Source organism: Dermacentor andersoni, chromosome 9 (assembly GCF_023375885.2).
Source record: "Dermacentor andersoni chromosome 9, qqDerAnde1_hic_scaffold, whole genome shotgun sequence".
Classification (NCBI taxonomy): domain Eukaryota; kingdom Metazoa; phylum Arthropoda; class Arachnida; order Ixodida; family Ixodidae; genus Dermacentor; species Dermacentor andersoni.
This window is the reverse complement of record NC_092822.1, coordinates 8,366,556-8,383,083: the sequence shown is the minus strand read 5'-3', so window position 1 is coordinate 8,383,083 and position 16,528 is coordinate 8,366,556. Positions and strand designations below refer to the sequence as shown.

At 47.4% G+C, this 16,528-nt stretch overlaps 1 protein-coding gene across 10 annotated transcripts in view; it reads left to right on the top strand.

The window, feature by feature from the left end:
* shot (dystonin-like protein short stop) overlaps window positions 1-16,528 on the top strand; it is a 306,414-nt gene that overhangs the window by 276,391 nt on the left and 13,495 nt on the right. For all 10 annotated transcript variants that reach the window (XM_055068483.2, XM_055068486.2, XM_055068482.2 and 7 more), the window contains 8 exons: window positions 3,210-3,369; window positions 3,852-4,053; window positions 4,340-4,503; window positions 4,939-5,209; window positions 10,247-10,460; window positions 11,209-11,344; window positions 13,524-13,568; window positions 13,662-13,779. In XM_055068483.2, the coding sequence (XP_054924458.1) occupies window positions 3,210-3,369; window positions 3,852-4,053; window positions 4,340-4,503; window positions 4,939-5,209; window positions 10,247-10,460; window positions 11,209-11,344; window positions 13,524-13,568; window positions 13,662-13,779 (1,310 nt within the window). The remainder of the gene's footprint in view (window positions 1-3,209; window positions 3,370-3,851; window positions 4,054-4,339; window positions 4,504-4,938; window positions 5,210-10,246; window positions 10,461-11,208; window positions 11,345-13,523; window positions 13,569-13,661; window positions 13,780-16,528) is intronic.

Sequence of the window (16,528 nt, the reverse complement as noted above, 5' to 3'; positions counted from 1 at the left end):
GCGGTAGCGTGAGGGAATAGGAAGCAAGACCAACATAATGAAAGATGGCAGCATATAATGGAGTATGTTATCAGAGCTAGAAATTGCCGGGATTGCTGCTTTGTGAGAACCAGGTTAGCTTTCACTCTTTTCTTAAGGGGGGACGCGGCAATTGAAGTGGTCAAATCGTCAAAATTTTCAATTTTCTGATTTATTTCTTTTTGCAATCGACGGACCTTTATTTACCTCGTGGTGAAATATAACAAACTACGCAGTAGAAATCAAGAAAACAGCCCTTTCGTAGATTGCTATAATAAAAAATTGCAATAAAATCGGGCTTCACAAGGCCCCGTCACATCGCAGATCGCCCGGCTATCCGCTGATGCAGCGCCGCCATCTTGGTATCATCATAAAGAGGAGAGATTGGAGCTAAGAATAGCCTGAGCGACGCATTTCTCCACCGAAAAATAAAACAGCAAATGCAAGTGAAAAAAATACAAACGCGGCATTGCGATTGGGCGTAGCAGTCACGTGGGGCACAGGGCATGCTCCTATTCGCTGTTGTAGATTTGAATTGCTGACGAACCTCTCTCGCGCGCATTTTCACAGCAGTGAGCTGCGTGTTCCGATCAACGTGATTGCCGATCGTGGCAGCTTTTGCACCTTTTCTGTGATGAGCCCCAAAGGAAGGAAGTTCCGAATGGCCCACGTGTACGGAGGACCACGAAAGGCGTGGAAAAGAGGGAGAAAACTACTCGTAGAAGCAGATGCCGCCTAGCTTGTTGACGAGGCACGACCGGCGCACGTTGGGCGACTGGGAAAGCGTGCCCGCATGCAGTGCTGACGACGTGACCACAGAACACCTACGCGACCGTGGGCTATATTGACGCCGAGACCGCGACCGATGATGAAGGCACGACTGCAAGCGATGGTGAAGGCGCGACTGCGAGCGATGGTGAAGGCGCAACCACGAGCAACGGTGAAGGCGCAACCACGAGCAATGGTGAATAGGCGCGACTGTGAGCGACGATGACGGCATATCCGTGAGTGATGGTGACGGCGCGACCGCAAGCGACGGTGAAGGCGCGACTGCGAGTGATGGTGACATTACGTCATTGTGTGGTCGTGACGGCAACGCGACATCGGCGGAGCAGAGGTTTTCGCATCAAGTATTCAACTGCGGATTTCAGCTCCAACTTCACTAACAAAGGGTTGCGCAACGAGGGACGAGCAGACGTTATGAATGCGCTGTCATTTGTCTCTTCACAACGGATAGATGCACGATGACCAAAAAGGCAGCTAACGTGCACGAAACTGCTGCAAGAACGCAAAAAGCTACATCAAAATGTAAAGAAAATGTGTCCCCACAGGCAAAGGGCTACATCCCAGGCGAATTTTAGGTGCTCAAAATAAACATTTAAATGTTTACAACAAATGAAACTTTGAGCTCTGTTTCCTCAGCTTTCTTTTTTTTTTTTTTTGCAGTTGCTTTCAGTCATCCCAGTGCCAGTTCACAACGAATGAAGACAAAATCATTCTGTCTTTTGCACTTAGATCCTCAAACATTGATGAGTAATACAGCTGTCTATTTTTAACTGTACCTCATAAAAAAATTTAATGCTTTTCTTCTTTTTGCAAAAGTCGTTAGTAAGACAATATGCATAGGAAAGCTAAAAAAAATATATATATGCCCATTTTGGCATTCTAAAAATAATCCAATAGCTTTATTTCACATAATGGGCCTTTGTGAACATGCGGATGTGAAAATCTTGGGGAACTTCTACGTAATTAATTAACTTGGAAATGACCATTAGAGGCTGTCAATTGTAACTCGAAAACTATAATAGATCGCACAAAACTGATTTCAGTTATATCAGCATAAGAAATCATGCCTTCATGCCATTTCATTGCCATGTCCCCCCTTTAGAGGTTAGAAACTCGTTGAGAACAGTGAACAGCAGCTGGAATGAGAAAAAGATGCTAAATACAGTGGAACCTCGTTGATACATTCCCATTAAGTATGTTTTCCCAACGGAAACGTTCAGAATTGAGAATACAAAATATGACCCAATAGAGTTATGCTAATTTTTTACCTGTTCATACGTTCTTGCAGAACACCATCTTTTGGCACCAGCGTTCTGTACATTGCCAAACTCCAATCATATGATACGTCCTTAGGCCATTAGATCCCACATAAACAAGAAAATGTGTGATGCACATGCAGTCGAGAACAGCGTATAGCTGCCTGCCACGGCAGCTACACTGCAATACTTGCCCGCCGGTCTCACGTGAAAATGCAGACACGCGCTCAGTTCCTCATTTCGTTACCAGCAAATCTTCTCCGGGGTCACACACAGCATTCACAGCTATCACCGCCAATTCTATTCCGATAAGCATCTTCGCCTATCTGTTTCACAGCGCGTGGTGCCATTGGAAGTGTAGCGCACGCTTCTTATGGGCGATAATCGAAACGCCCCACCATTCCCTGCTGCAGACTGCGATCATATACATTTTACAGCCGCTAGATCCCGCTGAACAAGGAAATGCACGATGCGCTCGTGATCGAGAATGGTATGTAGCCGCCCGACTCACGGGAAAATGACGGCATGTACAGTTTCTTATTCCGGTACCAGCAAATAAAATCTCTGCCCGGATCGTCACATGCCACATTCAGAGCTATCGCCGCCAAATCTGTTGCGATAAGCATCTTCACCTATCTGTTGTACAGTGCGGGGTGCGTAGTGCCATTGGTAGTGTACTGCACACATTTAGTAGCTAATAATCCAAACGCACCGCCGTTTCCTGCTGCAGGCGGCACGATGTCTGCATCACATTTCGCTTCGGCAGTATCCAGCATTGCCCACCAGCTCGATTTCATTTCGGTTTCCCATTGCCTTCTTAAAGCACCACACAATAGAAAAACAACAAAACGCGGTGGTGGTGCTCCGGCCACGAGAGCACCACCAGGTCGAAGCGCGTTGGCGTCTTGTGCCGCAACGATTCGCGCGACACTTCGCATTACGTAAACGTCAAGAGTAGTTGCGGCAGCAAATTTTTTTACTTACTTTGGAACATATGTTTTCCCGGTTAGTGCGTTTTTCTCGCACTTTTTTCCAAAATACATGAACGAGGTTCTACTGGATATGCGGAGCATCCTAGAAAGGCAACCAGGTTGCCACGAGCCAGTTACCACAGCTCTCCTTGTCATTGCTGGTGTTTGCACTGCATAGGCAACGCAAGTTGGAGGAAGCACTGCTCTTCTCGGGCCAGTTCAAGGATGCAGTGCAGGCACTCATCGACTGGCTGGACCGCGCCCTGACCTCCCTGCAAGCAGACCAGCTGCTGCACGGAGACCTCGACACGGTCAACAACCTTGTGGAACAGCACCGAGTACGTGACACTGCTGCCACTTTTGTCCAATTTGGAGCAGGGTGTACAAGTTTGCACACACTACTCGTGCAGCAAACTCTTAGCTCACATTGCTCTGCATTTGCTGGTACAATTTAAGCTACAACCAAAACAGCTGCTCTTACAGCAAGCTATCCTCTCTTGTGTAAGCTGTCCTTCCTTCTTTATGTTCTTTTTCTCTCTCTTTTCCACCGCTCTGTTTGTTTTCACTACAAATCAAGGAGAACGGCGAAGGAGAGAATCACTGACTATGTTGTGTTAACTCTTTCACAACGCACTAAAATTTTGTGAGGGATTTTATGTCATCCGTCTTCCTTCTTTCCTTTGTCTTATTTCTTTGTCTCTTGTGCCTGCCTGTTTTCTTTTCTAAGCAGGGCGCCATTCTGCTTTGTCAAGTCATATTTGGCACAGGCAGCTATGATTTGTCTATTTCTTTTTCGTAATGTTTTTCCATTCTTGCACAGAGCTTCCAAACGGAGCTGAAAAGCCGCTCGGCCAACCTGGAGTCAGTGCAGCGCACGGCCAGCGAGCTGCTCAAGACGGCCAGCGCCGACGATGCGGCCAGCATCCGCAGCCAGATGTCATCGCTTGAGTCAAAGTGGGAAGCTGTTTCCAAGCTCTCGGACACCAAGCAGCGCAAGCTCGAAGAGGCTCTCCGCCAGGCAAGTTGCACAACCTGCATTGTTGATCACTTTTTATTCTCCTGACCTTTCTTTGCGACTAGTGGGCTGTTCAAAGCAATCATAACATTGAGTTTAACCTCCCGAGTTTTTATCTTTGCCTGGACACAAATCTCTCAGTGCTTAGGCAGTGTTCAGGTTCAGTACCTCCAGGTATACTGCTCAGGAAAATGAGTGTCCAGGCAACTCAATCACCTGGAGAGCCGTTACACGTTGAATGCATTTGAACGGTGGTAATTAACTTTAACTTTTCTTTTGCTATTCACAGGCAGAGCAGCTGCACAAGGCTGTGCACATGCTGCTGGAGTGGCTGTCAGATGCAGAAATGAAGCTGCGCTTTGCAGGTCCTCTGCCTGAGGACGAAGCCACAACACGGCAACAGATGGAGGAGCACCAGCAGTTCATGCGCGAGATGGAGCAACAAGAGCACAACAAGGTACTGGACGGAGAGGCACCTGCTGGATTTGAGCACCTATGCAAAATTAAATGGAAATATGACAGCTTGTGAATGGCTTTCAAGACAGCATTTGCTTTCTTGGTTGCCACTTTTGCCAGCTTCTCTATACCGATCCCTTCATTTGAGTTACTGTCTCGCCGTCCCTGCACAGTAACTTGTTTAATTTTCAGTTCTTTTGCTGACATGAGAACGTTTATTCGTGACTGCAGCTTAAGCTTTGCCGCTGGTGTTACTTGCATTGAGCCCATTCAAAAATATTGAAACTTCTCCACGCAGTTCATTTATGTACTTGGCAACTGGAAATTCATCACCTGCCTTCTGTGTTGCGTATCTAGACGTATTTTAATGCTATAAAATTTTGCCATGACTGTGTGGAGATAACCTCGATCCCACGGTTGTTGTGTCATTCTGCAGGAGAGCACGATAGCGCTAGCCCAGGAGATTCTGTCCAGGTGCCACCCAGATGCCGTGACGGTCATCCGTCACTGGGTGACCATTATCCAGTCACGCTGGGAAGAGGTGTCCCTCTGGGCACGCCAGCGTGAGCAGAAGCTGGCTGAGCACCTGCGCTCACTGCGCGATGTGCTCGAGCTGCTTGAGGAACTGATGCGCTGGCTGCTGGCAGCCGAGGCCAGCCTCATGACTTTGGAAGCCCAACCACTGCCAGAGGATGTGGCAGCAACAGGTTCTGTTCACTTCTCCTTTCAGGTTCAAATATCGGCTTGCACCTGTGTTTGGTGAGATGCGAAAAAAATTAAAGATCGCATTGAATATTGCATGTTTAACCCTCGCTTATAGGAGCAATGTGCATTCTTCATTAATATGAACAGAAACATTTGAATTCTGTTCAAACAATGATTCTTGAAAATCAGAACCGCAATCGCTCTTCTTTGCTGTCGAATCGGTGTCTTGAATAATTTGGTTCATAAAACCGTTTTTCTTTTCTTCAGTTTAGACTGTAGGGTTCTCCTCCGTGCTCTTGGGACAAAGGAACGACAACACAGTAGTGCAAACAATCACAAGGGCATTTATTGCACCTTTCATAGATCAATGCCTGCTAGCCGAGTTGCTATCCACAAAACATGCCGATGGGCGCGTGACAAATCTAGGAAGTCCGACTAACCGCGACCGGATAGCGAGCGAATATGTTTGCCCCCATGCTGGATCCCAAGGCCTGGTCGTTCGCGTGTACGGTCACGCGAATGGGGGCACGTTCGAAGGCGGCCACGCGAGACTGCTTGCAGAAGCATGGATCGGCGCACGCGCAGCACGGCACGTCCGCGCTGCTTGCTGTTCCGAACCAAAAAGAGGAAGCGCTTTGTCTTTCGGCGCCCAAGTAACCCCGCCTGTCGGCGGTGTTAGCAGCGCAACACTCGCGCCCTCTCTCGTACTGCGCCTCAACCACTCTGACCGCCGCGGGCGCCAGACCACGTGGCGAAGCCAGAATACAGACGCGCCGTGCGGGAAAACAACATATCAGGGGACGCGTGAGAGTCACGTATCCCCACATCCCCCCAACCTTAAATCACTACATATTCCGGCGAGACATGTCACACGCTCTAACATCAACGCGTGCTTCACGAACAAGGTAGTACATGCAGCATTGGCCGTGCCGAGGAAATGTCCACACGCTGTCCATAACATGTGAGCTGACATTGTGCCTGGGTACACCGCTGGCGTCCGCCGGTCACAGCAGCAGCTTTGCAGACTCGACGACACGATTCCAGGCCAGGACTCCGGAAACGACGACGCAGTTGTCGGTACGATCAAGCGTCGCTCGCGCAGACGCGCCCTGCTGGCAAGAGCCGCCGTAGCTGTCAGTGACCGCCAGCTCTTTTGTCCGCCGCCGAGGGTTGTGAGCTGGATACAGGAGGCCGCCGAAGTCACTGCGCCGAACTGGCCACAGCATCACCATCGCCAGGGGTAGCTCGATTGTAGTCTGGGGCAGCAGCGCAGACGATGTGCAGGTGACAGCAAGCCAGGGGTGACTCCAATCACGCTGCGTACACTCAACACACTCGGTAAACACTAAAGTAGTGCAAGGGAGAGGAATTCTGCATGCGCATCGCCCACGTGGTACGATGTTCAATTCGGCTAGCAAAAGATCGGGCAGCTACTCAGATGCTAAGTTCAGGTGAACGAAGCTTGCTTCCTTGAGTCGAACGAGTAATTTCAATTCGTGCGAGGCTAAATAGAATGAGGGAAGCAAATTGCAATGCCTCAATGCCACGATCCACCAGGTTGTGTCCCTCCACGTGCGACAGGCAGCTTCATAAAGCCTTAGGCCTAAAGCGTCGCTACCCTGACAACAACCGGCATCCAAAAACAACACCCAAAATGAGCACAAAACAGGAAGCCGCGAGGAGACGTCAGGTCTGTTAGGTGATCCTACCCCGCTCGATGCACACAGCATCCGAGTTGACGACGCCCACCGTCCCAGACAATGTTGGAGCGCCCGGTGCCAGGCCGCAATACCAGTCAGCCCGTAGTGGCACCCGTGGCCCGCGGCCACCTGGCTCCCAGAGCCGCGACTTCATCAGAGTCAAAGAGATAGAAGAAGCTATTTACATAAGAAATTCAGACCACCCACGAGGCTTCCGTACTCATTCGCTTCAGGCTTGCCAATGCTCTGCGGGCGCTAAGCCTCGCTCTCCCAGGATGCAGACCACGTGGCTCTCGTACCGACGAAGGTCATTAAAAAAAAACTTGCGAATAGGCTTAGCACGTTGACATGTCCAAACACACTACAGTCACTGTCGCCTCGCTCAAGAAAGCACGCCGCCAACGCTAGCGATCAAAATCCACACTAGCCCTACGCTTCGGTTCAAACAAAGGTCTCGAACGAAGCAAAACTGTTAAATCTATCGTCCGATGCCCCAAGAGGTCCACGTTGGGCAGCCAGATGTGGGGGTCCTACCCCCATGCTCTTGGGACAAAGGAACGACAACACAGTAGTGCAAACAATCACAAGGGCACTTATTGCACCTTTCATAGATCAATGCCTGCTAGCCAAGTTGCTATCCACAAAACATGCCGATGGGCGCGCGACAAATCTAGAAGTCCGACTCACCGCGACCGGATAGCGAGCGAATATGTTTCCCCCTCATGCTGGATCCCAACGCCTGGTCGTTCGCGCGTACGGTCACGCGGCGCGTTCGAAGGCAGGCCACGCGAGCCGGTCTCGCAGAAGCATGGATCGGCGCCCGCGCGGGATGTCCGTGCCGCTTGACGATCTCGAACCAAAGAGGGAGCGCCTTGTCTTGCCCGCACCCAAGTAACCACGCAGCAGCGCGACACTCGCGCCACCTCTCGCACTGCGCTTGTACCACTCCGACCGCCGCGGGCGCCAGGCCACGCGGCGCAGCCGCACTGCAGGAGCTATGCGGGAAAACAAGATATCAGGGGACGCATGAGAGTCGCGCATCCCCACAAGACCAAACACAAAAATAATTACAAGCTTCAAAAGAAAGTCTTTTGTTTCTTTTCATATTGGCACATGGTGTTGAACTCCCCACCCAACTTACACAAGTCCTCTAGCAGAATATTAAGCTGACTTTAAAGGCATTAAAGGCAAAGACTTGAAGACAATTCGTGGAACGGTCAAAACTGATCAACAAGGCGAAAATAAGTGATATTCGAAATTTTAACGTGAGAAAGACTAAGGAGGCTGTAAAAAATGGTTGCAGCCTGAAATCGGTGAGAAGGAAACTTGGCATAGGACAAACCAAGATGTATGCACTGAAAGATAAGCAGGGTAATATCAGCAATCTCGAAAGTATAATAAATGAAGCGGAAGAATTCTATACTGACCTGTACAGTACTCAGAGGACTCAGGAGAACACCATTCGGAATGATAATGAACAGGATACAGAAACTCCTCCTATAACTGGAGATGAGGTCAGAAGGGCCTTGCAAGACATGAAATGGGGAACAGCGGCAGGAGAAGATGGAATAACAGTCGATTCAATCAAAGATGGAGGAGACATAAGGCTTGAAAAACCCGCGGCTCTTCATACGAAATGTCTATCAACTGCAAGGGTCCCAGAAAACTGGAAGAATTCAAACATTATACTAATCCACAAGAAGGAGACACTAAAGAACTGAAAAATAATAGGCCTATTAGCTTACTCCCAGTATTATATAAAATATTTACCAAAATAATCTTCAATAGGATAAGGGCAACACTGGACTTTAATCAACCAAGGGAACAGGCGGGCTTCAGGAAAGGATTCTCTACAATGGATCACATCTATGTCATTAATCAGGTTATCAAGAAATCTGCAGAGTACAATAAGCCTCTTTATATGGCTTTCATAGATTACGAAAAAGCATTTGATTTAGTAGAGATACCAGCAGTCATAGAGGCATTGCGTAATCAAAGAGTACAGAGCGCTTACATAAATGCCTTGGAAAATATCTACAGAGATTCCACAGCCACCTTAATTCTGCACAAGAAAAGTAGGAAGATACCTATAAAGAAGGGAGTCAGACAAGGAGACACAATCTCTCTAATGCTATTCACTGCGTACTTGGAAGAAATATTCAAGCTATTAAACGGGGAAGGTTTGGGAGTAAGGATCGACGGTGAATACCTCAGCAACCTTTCAGTTTGCCGATGACATTGTTCCATTCAGCAACACTGCAGACGAGTTACAACAAATGATTGAGGACCTTAAGAGAGAGAGTGTAACAGCGGGGCTGAAGATTGATATGTTGAAGACAAAGATAATGATGAATAACCGGGCAAGTGAACAAGAATTCAGGATCGCCAGTCAGCCTCTAGAATCTGTGAAAGAGTACGTTTACCGAGGTCAGTCACAGGGAACCCTGACCATGAGAAGGAAATTCACAGAAGAATAAAAATGGGTTGGATCGCATAGGGCAGGCATTGTGAGCTCCTGACAGGAAGCTTACCATTATCATTGAAAAGGAAGGTATACAATCAGTGCATTTTACCGGTGCTGACATATGGGGCAGAGAATTGGAGACTGACAAAGAAACTTGAGAACAAATTAAGAACTGCACAAAGAGCAATGGAACGAAGAATGCTAGGCATAACTTTAAGAGACAGAAAGAGTGGTTTGGATCAGAGAGCAAACGGGTATAGAGGATATTCTAATAGACATTAAAAGAAAAAAATGGCGCTGGGCAGGTCATGTAATGCGCAGATAACCGTTGGACCATTAGGGTGACAGAATGGGTACCAAGAGAAGGGAAGGGCAGTAGAGGATGACAGAAGACTAGGTGGTGCGACGAAATAAGGAAGTTTGCGGGTGCTAGTTAGAATCGGCTGGCGCAGGACAGGGGTAATTGAAGATCGCGGGGAGAAGCCTTCCTCCTGCAGTGGACATAAAAGAGGATTATTATTATTATTATTATTATTATTATTATTATTATTATTATTATTATGTGTGATGATGATGAAAGGCATTATAGTATACACTGTAATTCTGTTGAGCTCCTGAACTTTCCAAGGTCCCACATGTTTGTCTTAAAGAGAATATACCTCTGACTCTGCCTTGTAATTCTGCTATTTGGCTTTTAGTCAAGAGGGCTGCTTTTATGTGGCACGCCTAACTGCTAAATTCTTCTTGTGAGCAAATCTGACTTGAAAATTTGATTGACAGTTTGTACCCTAAGTAGCTCCAAAGGTGAATGTCCTGTTAGTTTAGTGCGTCTACTAGCCATTTGATAAGTTTTCTTGTGACAAAAATCTGCACAGAACGCCTTCTCGATGACCACCGGCGTTTCATGGACGACATGTCCCAGCGGCAGGCCGACGTGGATCGTATCTCTAAGGCCTTTGCCAGTAAACGCCAGCCGGCCGCTGGCTCAGCCGCAGCTGGTGGAATCAAGGACCGCCCATCGCAGCAACGACATGACAGACGCACGCCCCACGCAGCTTCTCAGAGTACGCCCCGGACATCCACACCTACGTGAGTGCTGTAGTATGCCTTCACCTATTTATGACTTACTTACCCATTTCAGTCAATGTGGATAAGCACGCACAAGAATTGAGATGTCTGTTGCATTGAGTTGCTGGACAGTTGAGGCGTCTTGGATGTATCCTAAGCACAGACTGCAGTCCATGCAGAATCTCTTGTTTGTATGTTATGAAGTTCTGCTGCCAAGCGGAGTGTTGCAGATTCTGTTCCCCATCATAATGGCTGCGCACCAATGAGTCAGAATGTAACTATGTTTGTACATGGGGTCAAATTAACCCAGAGCTCTCCATTACAGGATTACTTGTAGCCTCAGTGTTTCTATGGGGGATCAAATTTAATCACTGAGTCAATGAACAATCTGGTCCATCCTTACAGCACCATAAACTACACTGCTCATTAGTAGAAATAGCAGTCTTTGAAGATTCCCCAGGCCTCGAAACTGAACAATAATTGAGTTTTCTGCATGCAGATCATGTGTGGCTATAGAATCATGCTCAGGTAAACATCAATGGTGTCACTGCAAAAGAGTGTAGTGATGCAACACCAGCTGCCACCAACAGCTTGTGGGAGCTTTTGCGCAGATTTTAACAGCCATTTCTTTTTTTTTTACTCATCAAACACTAAACTGCTAACTCTAACCACGTCTTTCTACAAGAGATAGCGAGTCGAATCATTGGACCCACATTTTGCAGTTCCTTGCTCCCAACTGACAGGCCTGTGTCATCGTCTGTGTATGCAGGCGTGGGCATGCTGCTGCAGAGCCCGAGATCCGACACCCCCGTGCACGGGAGCTGGTGGAGAAGTGGCAGCACGTCTGGCTGCTGGCCATGGAACGCCAGCGCCGACTGCTGGAACACCTCAAGTACCTGCAGGAGGTAAGCACTGAACATTCTAAACAAAATTATACCCTCTTTAGTCAGGGTGTGCGAATACCAAATAGTATATTTTGAATCTAATAATGAGTCGAATCAAGAAAAACACCCCGAATATTGTGTCTAACGCTAATATCAGAAAACTATTCACAAAGAGTAATGCTTACAAATTTTGGCCCAAAAAGTACCGTGCTGCACATGCTTTGGACTCTCCTAGCATTATATAGCAGTAGTGTAGCAAGCTATCAGTAACATAAGTACAGTCAACGACCGATTTTTCGGACGTCCAATTTTTCAGGCACTTAATTTTTAGGACATGCCTGATAATTCGGACACCTTCACGGCAGCGCCATGCACCCCATAGAGTCAATGTGTAAGGCCGTCTCAAATTTGGATGCTGAAACCCTTCACCATCTGGTTCTTGTGACTTTCTGCTGTGACTGCAGGTCCGAAATGGCATTAATTGAAGCCATGGCCGCCACCATTTTGAATATCTCGCAGGCTTGAACAAGCGCTCCCGCACGCCAATGCGCTGGTACCCGTAGTAGTCGTATTGTGCTGTCATTAAGCCTAGTGGCTGCAATATTTACTTTAGAGCTTCTTTCTGTTCGATGCCATATTTTTCATTTTAAGGGGTTCTGAACCACTCCTCAGGCTTGGTAAAACAGAAACAGTCCACAGATAGCATACAATGCTGTGAATATCTGACAGGTTTTGCAGTCTTGTACAGTGTATGGAGCTTCGAAGCAGAGCGTGAAGTCGCATTTTTCTCACACTGTCTTTTCAACAAAAGCCTGTTCCTCACTCTTTTCGGGCTGCTATGTTTCGTCGGAAGGAAATTTACTGAAGAATAAATATGCGTTGGAGTACATATAGTAGGCATTGCCACATCCTGACTGGGAGCTTACCACTGTCAATGAAAACTACAATCATTGCATTCTACCAGTCTAACATATGGGGCCAGAACTTGGAGGTTAACAAAGAAGCTTGCGAACAAGTTGATAAGAATAGACTGTACTGTATATCTTGATTTTTATGTACCTAAGTTTCTGATAGCTTACTACATTCTTGTTGGGCAATGCTAGAAGACTCCCGAGCAAGGTATGCACAGTGTTTTCTTGCCCAGACTTTGTAAGCATTAAATTTTGTGAAACTCTTCCTGATATTCGATTTGACATTCATATTTCTTTCGCGTTTTTTATTGTGATTCCATTTGATATTTGATTTGAAATCTACTATTCGTTGTTCACACACCCCTGCTCTCCAATGTCATGTTCTGCTTAAAATGTTATGTGATCCTACAGCACTAGGTTATCTCGAACCTGGCTTCATGTGGTGGTATGGCATAGGCTTCGGGTTGAAGAAATCAGAAGCTCAGAAGTTGGGAAACCAAAAACCAGCAGGTTTACTGGCACTTGTACATAACTTATTTACATTGTTGTATAAGAAAACAGAAGAAGGTCAAGTGTTTAGCAGTGATCATCTGGATACGCTGCGTTTCCATGGTCCAGAGCAGCTTGTTTCCTCTCCGCACCGCCATTATAACACCTCTGTTCCAAGCCTCCCTTCTGGCGGTAGCCACTCACACACGTCACGACCCACCGGGACGGCAGCCATTCAAGAAGCACAAACAAAACTGTCGCAGACGGAATATAAGACTGCTGACCCCCACCAAGTTCTAGCGGATGCAAAGGCCGAGAGAGGGTCTTACCATGGGAATAGGAGAGGAGATCTTTTACTCTAACTGGTCTTCTCCCGTTCTTCATGGTATAGAGCAGGCACCAATTCGTCGCGGCTTTCTCCCGGGAACCGTCCATGAGCCCTTCGCGTCTTCTCAGCCTCCCCCTTCTCAGCCTCCCCAGGAGTAGCAACTCTTTCTTCCCTTTGTGGCGCTTCTTCTCTGATAAGGGCAGCTTGTTACGGGAAAATTAGCAGCTCCCAGCATCCGTGGGAACTGTCGTCCGACCATCCTCCCAGTGTAGTTCTCGCATTCTACCCTTGCACATGACGAACAGCATGTTGTCTACTGCACTCATAACAACAAAGGTCTCTCTCTCTCTCTCTCTCCACACACACACACACGCACACACATATCTATCGCTCTCTCTCTTTTTTTCTTCTTCTTTTGGTACAACGGTAGTACAACGAAACTCGCATGTGCTAATGTGTCTTCGTTTTTCAGTTGGAGAGCATCAAGAACTTCGACTTTGACGAGTGGCGCAGGAGGGTGAGTGGCAAGCTGATTTTGCTGTAAAAGTGAAGGGAAGTCTTGTACTCACACTTGTTCATGATGTGTGTGTCCTTCATCCTTGGCCTTCAGTTCCTTGGCTGGATGAACAACAAGAAGTCTCGTGTGATGGACCTGTTCCGCAAGATCGACAAAGACAATGACGGGAAAGTGACCAAGGAGGAGTTCATTGAAGGAATCCTCAAGTCGAGTAGGTCTCACAACATCACATGCTTTCAGGCATCAGTGAGTCTTAGTACAGCATATGCAAGAACCCTTGCATATGCTATAAGATAGCAGTCTTAAAATGTACATGTGCAAATGCTATTAAGAGCTTTGCGACTTACGTGTACATGCTAATTTTTGTATTTAGTGTTTTAGGCTTTTCATAGCTTGTGTAGCTAATGTAACAACATAGTGGTGCCTAAGATGCCCACTTCTGCACAAATGCAGTCATGTTACCTGCTTTTTGTCATGACAAAAAAACTTAAGTGGTAAAGTTGTCTTTCACTTTATCTCGTTTTTCTTCGTGGATGTACTTCTATAGTCACAGACAACCTTTCTTAGCTATGAAGTTAAGGCTATGGGAACCAAAGTGCACCTCTTTCACCGCTACTGCAAGTAGTCCTGCAGTTTGTTTATTTTGTTATGTGGGAAATAGAAAACAATATTTTTGTTTTTATTTGTTACAGCGCCTTATTTGAAACGATAAGTAATTCACCAGTCAGCTACTGTTATTTTATTGTATTGTTAGAAGTTATTCCCGTATATTAGCATCTCCATACTGGAGATGCTAGCACCATCAGACGACGTCCTTATTATGTGTCCCATGCTGAACCACAAGTGATTCAGCACGAGGTCGAAGCAATGCTCACGAAAAACGTCATTGAACGTTCCTGCAGTCCTTGAGCATAACTGTTCATGCTAGTAAAAAAGGACGGTAGCTGGCGTTTCTACGTAGACTGCCATCACTTGAACAGGTCACACGAAAGGACATCTACCCTCTGCTGCGAATCGATGTTGCTTTCGACTGTTTCCGCGAGTCTACCTACTTCTCCTCCATTGACCTACGGTCAGGATACTGGGAGATTTCTGTAGGTGACCTGGACCGGGAAAAGACCACACTCGTTACACTGGATCGACTTTATCAATTTAAAGTGATGCCCTTTGGCTTCTGTAATGCCCCAGGAACAGTTGAAAGGATGGTGGACTCTCTCCTCTAGCGCTACAAATGGTCTGCGTGCCTTTGTTACCTAGATGATATCGTTTTTTTTTTCACCGTCATTTGAGAGCCACCTTACACGCCTGCCGGCAGTTCTCTTACACGCCTGTCGGCAGCAGCCCTTCAGCTTAACTAATCAAAATGCAGTTTTGGCTGTCATTAAATCACTGTGCTAGGCCCCCTCGTCGGTGCTCGTGACGTGCAGTCTGATGCCAGCGAAATTCGTGGGGTCAAAAATTTTCCAGTACCACATTCGGTCAAAGATGTCTGGAGCTTTGTCGGCCTCTGTTCTGATCTTCATCGCTTCGTCAAGAATTTTGCCGACATTGCCCGTCCCGTAACGCAACTCCTGAGGAAGGACATATCGTTTTCATGGGGTCCTGAACAACTTTATGCCTTTCGCACACTCACTATTTATCACCCCACCCATCTTGGCCCATTTTGACCAATCCGTGGCCACTGAAGTTCGCACCGATGCCAGCAGACACAGCATCGGCGCTGTCCTCGTCCAGATGCAACAAAGACAAGACTGCATCATTGCCTATGCCACTCGATTCCTCTCCCCTTCAGAGCACAAGTTTTCATATCACTGAACGGGAATGCCTCGCTCTAGTTTGGGCAGTCACAAAATTTTGACCATACTTGTTTGGCCACATGTTCTCGGTCATCACAGACCACCATGCACTATGCTAGTTGTCCTCCGTTAAAGACCCCACTGGATGACTTGTCACTAGGCATTGCAGCTTCAGAAGTATACCTTTGATGTCATTTACAAGTCCGGCTGAATGCACCAGGATTCCGACTGCCTCTCCCATCATCCCGTGGATCCTTCCGACATCGCTGTCCATGACGCCAACACGTGTGTCCTTGCCATCTCCGACTTTAGTGATATCCAGAACGCACAGGTCAGTGATGCGGACTTGCGCTGCATTATCCACCGTCTGCACTCTCAGCACTCCAACCCATCTCTCCACCTGTTTGTGCTCTGAGGTGGTATGCTCTAGTGATGCAATACTAACTCGATGGCTCAGACTCTGCTTGTACTTCCTAAATCTCTGCATTCCACGGTGCTCCAACAGCTATACGATGCCACAACTGCTGGACATCTCAGAGTGTTCCGTACATACGACCAGGTGTGGCGTCGGTTTTTCTGGCCAGGCCTTTACTGTTCTGTATTTCGATATGTTGCTGCTTGTGAGTCCTGCCAGCACCACAAGCGCCCATCCTTGTTGCCCGCTGGTCCACTCCAGCCTATCGAGATCCCAACTATCTCATTCTACTGCATGGGCCTCTATCTGGTTGGACCATTTCCGACTCCATTTACGGGGAACAAGTGAATTGCCGTAACTGCTGACTACACCACACGATATGCTGTCACCCGGACACTGCTGCCAAGCTGTGCCACTGACGTCGTGGACTTTCTGCTTCACGATGTCATTCTCCACCATGACCCGTCATGACAGCTGCTGACTGATCGCGGTCATTCATTTCTTTCAAAAGTCGTTGACAGCATCCTTCGTTCGTGTTCTACACATCACGTGTTAACCACAGCCTACCGTCTGTAAATAAAGGGACATAACGAGAGTCTTAATCACATGCTGACCACTATGCTCTCTGATCATGATCATCATGTTGGGGACAGCACTTTGCCTTTTGTGACATTCACATACAACTCATCCCATCACGAAACACTGCCCTTTAGGACTCTCCTGCCATCAGCTACCTACGTCCCCACAAG